This window comes from Adelges cooleyi, unplaced genomic scaffold (assembly GCF_023614345.1).
Source record: "Adelges cooleyi isolate 19-005CV unplaced genomic scaffold, UGA_ACOO_1.1 ACOO_flye_CR_arks_rails_tigmint_CR_PRNA_41, whole genome shotgun sequence".
Classification (NCBI taxonomy): domain Eukaryota; kingdom Metazoa; phylum Arthropoda; class Insecta; order Hemiptera; family Adelgidae; genus Adelges; species Adelges cooleyi.
In genome coordinates this window covers 1,746,066-1,756,920 of record NW_026096090.1, presented here as the reverse complement: position 1 = coordinate 1,756,920, position 10,855 = coordinate 1,746,066, and the positions used below count along the sequence as shown (strand labels likewise).

Genomic DNA, 10,855 nt, shown 5'->3' with positions numbered 1-10,855 from the left:
AGATTTGAAATGGGCGTAAAAAACCTTTCGCTGTAAAAACTACTCTTCCGCCCATGTCGCCGATAGTTCGTTTTCTTTTTCGCCCAATAATAACCTAACCTATCCTACAAGGAGAGATGTGAGATTTCAGCGTGGGGTCAATATCCGCCGTTCAACAGAATATACTAGTTTTGTTCTATCGAGAAAGGTAACTGGTAACTACTACAAATTAGGCATATTATAACATAGAGGAGATTTATGAAACGCTTAATTAAACACACTACACGTCTTTTTTCAAAAAATTATAAATACCATATCCTGCCTTATCTCAGATCTAATTTCTCAGCGTAGTAAGCATTAGTGACCTCGGTATTTTAATTTTTTTTTTTGTAACAAGATTTCCGCCCGAATGTTTTCATTTTTAGATTAGTGATTTTTACTTTTTTTTTGCTATTGCTTTTACAAAAAACGAGTTCGTGATAGGTACACACAAATCCTACAGATCACAATTAATTATCATTTATCGCGTTCGTCAGCCCAAACTCAAAAGTCACATCGACGGGCGATTGTCCGTTATTCGTGGCATTCCAAATTCAGTTCCAGAATAAAGTACAACGCTGTACTAAATAGTATAACATCATTTATTTATTTTTATTAAGAAAAACAACAATCTGCACAATGAAGTAAACATCGTAATGCATTGGTTTACACGAAAAGAAGACATCCGGGGACGGTACTTTTTTATTAGCTTGATTTGATTATAATAAGGTTATGACAGGAGGGTAAGGTGGATTAGGACAAGAAGAATACAATAAAACTTAGAAGGAGTTTCATAGTTTTTTTGATACAGCTATTGGGATAAGAGGTCTCTGCGCACCTGCACTGGCGTTTTAAACGGCGAGGAGCGTTGTTAGGGAAAACATAATTAATAAAAAAAAATGAATAATAAAAATAGGTTCGTCGCTTGGTATAAAGCGTATGCGTATCGGTAGAAAATAGAAGACTTCGAATTATCGATTATGCGTTACGTGGTCAATACTAATTATTTTAAGTACCAACCTAAACAATATTTTTTATGTCCAACCCATATAATTTTTTTTCTAATAGAAAATAACATATTACAAGCTATTAGGTAGTGTGTGTGGCAGTGCGGTCGAACGATATTCTAAACGTGAAACTCCCAAACACACACACACACACCGGACTGCGCACGCTATAATAATAATATAGAGGACAAAAATTCGTAGAAAAAAAACCCATATAAAATAATATACAAGCGTGTAATAAAACTTGGGCCTTATCGACAACCGGTCGGATTTCCGGTTAAATGTATATTGCGTTGCCTATGCGTATAATTTTCAGGCGTTCACTTGCATAATACAACGACCATCATAATGTGAAAAAACGCTCGGTTTTTTTTTTTTTAGCAAAGATTCGTTTTGAACCTATCTCCTCTGTGGCCGTGCACATAATGTTGCGTTTGTTGTATAGTATGCAAATAAGTTCCAGTTAAGTGTTTCAACGGAAGTGTAACTATCATAATATGATTATTATAGCTTACGCCCGAGAGCCCGGTGTGTTCTTCGAGACGACGACGATAAAAACTTAATGCGCACTCGGCCATCGTGTTATTACCTTTTACGAGTTACTCTTTTATTTTTTTTTTTTATCCCGGGAGTGTAATTAACAGATAGAACCGTTCGATCGAGACCCGTACCTATTCATAGAAAATGCGAGTGACGTCGCACGGCCGATGATGTGGGGAAAGGAAACACAACATAACATGATGGCGATAAACAATTCAATATTATTATTAAATTCTACATACAACGCGTTTGGCCGTTATAATAATAATATAAAAAATTAAACGCATAATGTTTTTGTTCTTTATTGAAATAGTATATATATATATATAATATTATAATATTACAATATAAAATAGCGGTTGAATGAAAACAAAAAGAAAAACGGAAGACGCGGTTCGTACGCTATAGGTACAATGCGTATTAACAATAATAAAATTATGATGATTTCATAATAACAGTGCGTTTGTTTTGATTAACGTCTAATAATTTTCGTAGCAAATGAATGACGCACGCTAAGTAATATTGTCGGTCGGCAACAAAATGTTAATGATGGTATATAAAAAAAAAAATAAAAAGTAATAATAATATATAAAAAAGTTATAATAACGTTAGCCGTAATAACTATACCGCTGGGGGCTTACGCGCGTTGTAAGACTATAGTTAAGTAAGCCTGCCTCAATAATAAACATAATAAAGTCTTAAAATTAATAAAAAAAAAAAAATTAGTTTACGATACGTAAAAATGTATTCTTAAGTTTAAAAATCGTCAACAAATCAAAAATATCATGTATTCGAGTGTGAAAAGAAAAGAAAAATACTGCACTTCAAAGGTGTTTTCAGGGCGAAACCCTCAAACGTTATAATCCTAATGCCCCTAAACTTGTACAAAACAAAAAAAAAAAAAAACGAATAAATAATATTATTACACAACGTATTGATGATAGTGAATAATAAATAATAAATAATAATAACTAAGAACGAATTAGGTAACAAAAAAAAAAAAAAAAAAGAAAAGAAAGTTAAATACCCTTATTGCTAAAAAAAAAATATAATTTTCTTTTTATAATTTAAACGAAATAAATATAGGTAGGTAGGTAGATAGTTTTTAAAACAAAAAAAAAACCAAAGCAAAAATCGTCCTCTTTTCCCTTAATACGTACTTACGACAAAAAAAAAAATACTAATCGTTATATATAAATAAATAAAATAATAATACAAATCAAATAATAATTATTATAAAATGTGGAACTTGATGGATTTGGCATTCAGGAATATCATAATAAACGTTGTTCGTCGTTACCCTGCATCGGAAGTTGTTCGCGGGTCGTGTTGAAAAAAATTAAATTTCGCCCTTGAAATGACAACAATATTTTGTTCGTGTCTCAGGTGGTGGTCGGCGTCTCGGTCGTGGTCCGAAGCTTGATCTTGCACCGGTACACGTACGCGTTCACCGACAGATCGTCGTCGGTCTTCAGGCACGCCAATGTCGAGTCGCAGTCGCACCTGTAACGCGGTCGAATTAAAAAAAAAATTATTAATATTCGCGGTCAGAGGAGAGGAAAAAAATTCGGTTTCTCTCAGTTTGTAGTAAACTCACGTGTTTTTCATGAAGTAATCTATCCGACGGGTGAACGGTATGTAAATGGCCCATCCGCACGGGGTGTTGTGATGGCAAATTTTAGGCGTACTCTCCGACCCCGAAGCTATCGACCTCTGTAATAATAATAATAAAATAAATGAATACAAAAGCCTATAAACGATTTTAATATTCGAACGGGAGGACGCGCGCGTGGAAACGACGTATGACGAGATTTTCTTTTTTTAATTAATACAAAAATTCTAAACAAATTCGCTTACCTTATCAATTGAACTGTGGACGGGAGAAGCGCCGGTGGTGGACAGGATAAGACACAGGCAGAAGAACACCAGAGAGACGGCGGTGGTCAGCCGCAACGGTCTGCTGCTGACGTAAGTCTTTGCCGTCGTGTGGCCGCCGTCCCTTTGCTCTTCGGCCGAACAACCGGACCTCCTTTGCGCCACCGCCGCCGTTGTCGTCGTGTTATTCCTGCTCATAATCGTCTCGAACGTTTCCATCTTGCTGGGTTATATATATATATATTTTTTATTTCAAAAATAATCAACAAAACTCTGATCGATCGTCTGCCGCGTGCTCGGAACGCACCAAAAAGAAAAAATTAAAATGCCGAAAAATCGCAACAAAAATTAATTTTTCTTTTATAACCGGACGGCCGAGCGCGTTTTGTTCGACGTAGGTACAAAAAAAAAAAAAACAAAACCAAAAGTTAATCGAAAATCGCACGTACGCAGACAGACGGGCAAAACGGATACGAGTACGTGTGTGTGTGTGTGTGTGGCTACTCACGTGCGTACAGCAAGTGTCAGGGTGTGTAGACTGTTTCAAATTGAGGCGGCAAATGGATTTTATACAGACAGGCACGGTGGGGGGCCGCGCTGCTGAATGGAGCGAGTTCCGCCGCCGCCGCCGCTGTCGACGTCGCCGCCGCCGCCGTTGCCTTACACTCGAAGGATTCGGCGACGACGGGTGAGTATCTTCGTGTGTGTTTTTTTTATTTTATTTTTTATTTTTTTTTTACCGTTCAGTCACACTCACAGTCTAATTATCGGATTATGGTTCACGTTATTTAACGCCGCGTCGGTGATTCATACAGTTGTACAAGAAATTCCAGTACAACTTTCATTCGCGTGCGTATGTCCACAATTTGTAATTATTATAATTAGTATATTATACATAAAATATGTGTATACACACACACGTACAGTACCCACACGAGCGTATCGGCATGATAAAATATGCACCTGTATGAATCACCGGCGTTTTTACGAGGACCGTAAAAAAAAATATACATGTATGTACCTATTATTTTATAGGTCCTTCTTCTTCGACGAACGTCCGCGAAGTTTCCGAAACTATCGCCGGTGACTAATGCCGATGATATCGCCGTAAATGTAAAACGTGTTTTATTTTCAATAAAACAATTTAAGTATAATAATTTTCGCCCCCTCCCCCACCCCCGTTCGTCCAGGCAGCGGAAGTCCTACACGCAAGTTAACTGCGTTGGAATTTCGATAAATATTACACCGCACAGTAATGTTATACCGAAATATCGTACTTTTACATTGGCCAGTGGGCCACTGGATACTAATTAATATGTTTAATTAATTTAATTAGCGCTATCAATTTTTTTATTGTATTTCAATAAGTACAATATTGAAAATATAAAGACTTCGTTTAAAATGTAGATACGGAAAGAAGCAAATATAATGATGACACTGTGATAGTAAATACATCAAATTACACGGCATATTATACACTATAAATTTACATACGGAATTTGGAAGTATGATCGATAAGTCGGGTTAAAATCGATAGATAAATCTCGCGAGGCTAGTTGCACCAGTTTATACATTGCACGCTATTATCCATTGTATAGTATGTGAACAGTCGAACGCGGAAACAGTGGAAAATATTCACGGTATAATTTTTCGTCGGAATTTCAGTAAATTACTTAATCGATATACATTTGTATAAAACCGAAGTGTAATTCTTTGAAACCGAAAACCAAACAGATCCTATTCATCAAAACTGTCCTTTTCACATATCCCACCGACCTTATTTTTCGGCATCACAGGCATAACAATACATCCAAAGAGAAATACCTGCCGTTAACCTTACTGTTACGTTCTTAGAAAAAAAAACCAATTCGCAAACGCGATATTATTTAATGTTACAGCTAGTATAACTCGGTCGTTACCAAAAGATACAGTAAAACAAGTTATTTGTCTCGTACAAATAATACAAAATTAATTTTTATCTACAACTTGTCTGACGACTGTCTAGGAGTGTTGGAGCTGTCTGTCTGTAAAACTCCCATGTAAAAAACCCGCGAAAATTATTATGATAAGCTAAGATAAGTAGCACGTGAAGAATGAATTAACTTTTACTGTACTTTATGATATTTTAGCGAGCCCGAAGTGTAAGCATATAATATAGAAACAATATCACCCTGACAAGGAACCAGCGTGTGTGGCACACACAAAATGTGAGCAACAGATATTTTTCCAGCTAATGATATTTATTTTTACATACGCTGATTATAACCGAACCTCAAACCGGAAAGCCTTAGAAAATAACATTATAATACGTACACCAATATCATTTTTTGACCAATCTCAATATATTTGTTCTAAAATACCTAAGTAAGCATGATTTGTATAACGGCCAATTTGCGACTGTGTACCTGACTCACGTGTACCTACAATTTTATTTGTTTTTTTTTTATTATTATTAATAGTAACTATTACATTTAGTGTGCTCGATTTAGGATAAACAGTGAAATGATAATTAAATTAATTTTTAATCTATCTTATAGTTTTATAAATGTATACATTTCTGATTTTCTGTATAAATGTACAATACTATTCTTTTAAACGAGTCGTCCATTTGGTTTAATTTCAGTATTTACATTCATATGGTTTGAAACTGTAGTATAGGTGTTTTCTAGTATTAAGGACGGTTTGGAGTACGTGCTACCTGTCACGACTCACGTGTAATTTACTCAATGAAAATATAGTTCTACGAATCTTGTTACTGCGGTTTCCGAGCCAAATAATTTTGTTTTTAAATCTAACTACTCCGACCGCCAAGGAACGTAACGTTATAAATTATAATAAAATGCATCATACAAAGTGTTGAGTGCATATTTAATTATCATAATGGAATTAAAAAATATGTTGGTTTTACAATTATTCGTGAATTAATTTTATTATTACATTTTTAGCCTCACCGATTTGTATCTTTGGACTGATCTGTAGCGGAAATCGTTCGTCATAGGTACAAAAGTGGATAATTTTCACCCTTCTAACCAAAACACTCCAGATAAACCTCACATCAAATGATATCGACTTTTTAATAGTTATTATTGTTATTTAAAGTTCTCGACATTATATCGTTATGGTCTTGTGCCCATCTCGGTACCATCATCAAAATCATGACTTTTTTTTTAATTTAATAATATGAACATAAACGGTAGAATATAGAATCACAAAACTCAGTCGAAGTTCCTCCATTGGGAGGTCACTTAATTCTGCCAATCTGACCTTTGTAAATGCTATATCTATTGGGCTTGTTGTTCTGCATTGTAACAGATTGCATAAATACAAATTAAATAAACAAATTGAGCATTAAGACACGTTTTATGAAAATGTTTATAAGGAGGAGTGAGGACGTCACAAGAATATGTTTTTGTTATAGCGTTAACAGTTATAGCGTAAAATATCGTGTTTTTTAAATTAAAGATCAAGACTTTCTCTAAAATGTTAAATGTAAATTTCTTGATAGATTTATTAATTATTAGTAACTATGTCATAGAGAAATTATTTTTACATTTTCCAAATGCTTATAAGTTATACCTTTGCTTAAACATATTCGATAAACCATCACCAATGTCAGAATTTCTTTTTGTCCATCGTTATTTTCTTAGATGTATTTTTTATTAATTCCTTAGATAAGTGCATCTTCTAGGACATGGTTTACACACAAAATAAATAACTCGTGTGGTTTCATAGATAAATCTCACGACGTGCCTAAATGCTGTCAAGTGATTAGAACTATTAAGGAAACAATATAATATGGAGACTAGATTAAATACCCTTAAGTGCACCGATTATTTGAATTATAATCAATTTAATCCAATATATTTAAGATATTAAAAATAACATATAGGAAGAATTACCGATAAAGAAGACCGAGAGGGCTTTAAGTACAAGCAAGATAATAATATATTATATCATTATTATTCTTATATTTTTGTAGGTAGATGACACGTAACGTGATATAATCGAATAGACTTTTAAAGCCAAATGGGCAAGTCTCACAAAACGCATAATTTCCGATCCGTTAAATATATATTTCGACTTATTTTTAATTTAACTGGACTATTCCAACCAAAAATTTTATTACAGAGATAATAGAGATGTATATGTTTTGTTAGGTATACAACTTTCTAAACTAACATATTTATCGCGAATTTTATTTAAATATATGACACGATATCTTCTCTACATGACTGTCTTCTACAAAACTTCATTTATATATTTTTATGATAATATAAAAAAATTAAAACTAATCAACACAGTTAAGTAAAACAAAAATCACCAGTTCAAAGTATGAATATAGTTTTCTGAAAAATAAAATATCTCTATTTCATTAGTTATTAATATGGTGTTGTGATTTGTATTGCTAACACTAATCAGTTATGATATTTCCATTTGTCTAAAGTTATCTGTAAAACAGTTTTATTGTACGTAACTTTTAATAACTCAATCTATCGCATGCTAATCAGCTCTAATAAACTCTATAATAGTTTAATGATTGACTTTTTGTACTTTTAGTAAATCACATACTTAATCGTGTATTAGACTAATTGTTGGTATATTATGCAATTAAAAAAAAAAAAAATTAATCTATTGCGACCCATAAAACATGCAATATTAATTTATTATGGCGATAAATTTTTGTACTTAATATTTATCTAAAACGTTTATTTTAATTATTATTTCTCGTTGGGCAAAACATAACTTTACCAAATTGTCTTAATAAGTTCTTCTTAATAGTGTAATAAGTGATAATAATTATTGGATAATTAAAAATATACGAATCTATTTGTATTATTATTTTCTAATTGGCTAGTTATGTAAGTGTAAGTGTACCATGGAAGGTGCACGTCTTATTAGTTTTCATATACTCCCTGTATAATTTGCATACCTATTAATATAACAAAATATTACTATTACCGGCCGTTCTGTAAAAAGCTACGTTTGTTAATTTCTTGGCACCGAATGAAAATGTAGATTTGTTCGCCACGGCTTTTCATACATAATTACACAGTTTTAAAAATATCTTTGTTTAACCATATTCTCATTATTCGTCATCTACTAAAATCATTACAATAAAAATAAAATATTAGTTCATATTTTAAAATAAAATTAACTAGAAATGACAAACTAACATTTTTTAGTACTGCAAAGCGTGTCTAGAATTTTGGCGACCTGATTTTGGTGCTGATTTTTTTTTTTTTGGTCAAATTTCCCTGTTCTCTATTATTGAAAAAATGTAATGAACTGTAAAAATAAATGTTTACATTTTTATTAATCTCTAACATTGATGAATTATATATTGTACTTTAAATTTGATTACGAATAACATTTATTTTGTTTTTTTTTATTAATATTTTATTAACGAAAATTTCTATTGATGTCTAAATATTCATACAGTAAAACTATTAAGAAAGACGTTTGGTTTTCATTGTTGACCTTGGCTATTTTTTTTTTTAAATTTATTTAAAAGCACTAAAGCCGTAGGAATAGTTAATATTTTATTTGCTCTATACATATAATGAAACGTCTTAAATATTTTGTTATTCTATCATTTTCGTGAATATTTCAATTACCGTTTTAGCGATAATTTGCCCGTAATGTGTATTGCCAATTAAGTTCTGCATTTATATTTATGTGCAATGATTCAAAACATATTTTTAAACTGTTAAATATCACTCTAATAGTGCAGCGCTGATGTAAATGCGTTTTATAAAACATTGACGGGAAGAAGTTCAATGTACCTAATATTATTTTTACTTCAGCATATTCATACTACCAAGTATTCTTACCGTCAGGACATTTTTTATAAAAAAAATATATATTTATATATAAATATATACATATCTGCAGGTCTGTATGCATACACACGTATTAGCACACAGACGTATGCATATTTTTTTAATCGGTCTCTAAGCCGTGAACCTGATATAGTTGGTGAAGGCATTTCTATAACATGTATCACATAGCTTAGCGGGAATGGAACTCAATACTTTCGTACCGAAGCTTGACAGTTGACACCATATCGACTGTGCCACACAGGTCGCTTAGAGCTTTTGAAGTCATCTTAAAACGCATTTATTCAATATTGGCTACTATAGTCATGCCTTTTGATTACCTAGTAATTAATTCAACATGTTATTTTATCATCCATATAATTTATGTATTAATGATTACTGATTATCATATCAATTCCAAAAGTCACCCTACACACTTCAAAGGCCGTACACACTACACAATGCAAAAATATTGTAATATGTATTTGCATAAACACACAAATAACAATACCTAGTATGTAAATTGGTTTGCATCATAAAAGCGCGAAGAACAAAACAAGTATTTGTTTAAAAAACATAAATATCAAATAAACAATAGTATGTTGTTTTGTAATAATAAATCATTTTAACCCTCCGCGAGGCTCGCGATTTTTAGTCACATCTTTTTTAAGTGTGACCGGCATAAATTTCTAACCTAAGTCACACTTCACAGTGTGACTGAGGTACATTTTTACCCAGCCAGACCAATGGCATAGATATGTATATGATTAACATAACAAATTGATATTTGACAAAAAACAAAATATTTTGCGTCTAAAAAAATATATTGATTAGGTTTATTGTATACATTATTTTGAATTAATAAATAATTCATTACATGTATTGCATTATAAAATTGATTACAATTTATATTTGCAAACAATTATTTTGTATTATAAATTAAAAAAAAATATTGTTTATAATATTATGTGTATTTTATGTTTGAGAAAAAACCCTTTTTCTATTTTTGTGCTCTTGTGTTCGCAAGTAAATATTCTTAATAATGTTACTTTTTTCGACTAACGTGTATTGTTTTATCGGTTATTTTTTCGAGAACTCAATATTAAGATTCACCGTCGAAGTGTAGAAATATACCAAGTGCTTCACTCCTGGTTACCAACAAAATGCAAACGTTTTTTTTTCCTTCTAATTACTAATTGCCAAACAGTGCTATGATGATGATATTCTTTATACCAGTTGAGTTGTACTGAAGAGTATACCATTTCTATTTTGCCGGTCTATTGTGATTTTAATGAAAATACACTACGTAGATAATATTTTAACGCGCGTCACAACCTCATATAATGTAACAATAGCTATGTGAATTATTAATCTAATGACGGAAAACTTTAAAGGAATTTGTTATTATTATTGCTTGTTCATAAATCGTTTGTATTATCTGCCTGGGGTTTTTATATTAAACGATTCCTGAATTTTACGAAATTTACATATTTGTACTTATATTCTGTCAATACAATGATTATTATTAAAATAATAGGTTATCTAGATTTTACTGATGACGGCAATATTTGCAAATATAAATATTTGTCTACGTCTTGA

General features: G+C 32.0%; 1 protein-coding gene across 1 annotated transcript; it reads right to left on the bottom strand.

The window, feature by feature from the left end:
- Positions 1 to 2,599: 2,599 nt before the first annotated feature.
- On the bottom strand, positions 2,600 to 3,979 carry LOC126841965 (uncharacterized). Its single transcript, XM_050578795.1, has 3 exons — positions 3,423 to 3,979; positions 3,163 to 3,278; positions 2,600 to 3,068 (listed from the first exon to the last, which is right to left on the bottom strand). Exons 1-3 carry the CDS (start codon positions 3,657 to 3,659, stop codon positions 2,948 to 2,950), a joined length of 474 nt encoding a protein of 157 aa, XP_050434752.1. The 5' UTR covers positions 3,660 to 3,979; the 3' UTR covers positions 2,600 to 2,947.
- Between the last annotated feature and the right edge of the window lie 6,876 nt (positions 3,980 to 10,855).

What these genes read in the sequence shown, in the direction of transcription:
- LOC126841965 (XM_050578795.1), bottom strand. Translation starts at nt 3,659, where the DNA reads ATGGAAACGTTCGAGACGATTATGAGCAGGAATAACACGACGACAACG. An exon ending in TCCACAGTTCAATTGATAAG is followed by an intron (nt 3,279 to 3,422) that starts GTAAGCGAATTT and finishes TTATTATTACAG; the next exon opens with AGGTCGATAGCTTCGGGGTC. An exon ending in GATTACTTCATGAAAAACAC is followed by an intron (nt 3,069 to 3,162) that starts GTGAGTTTACTA and finishes ACCGCGTTACAG; the next exon opens with GTGCGACTGCGACTCGACAT.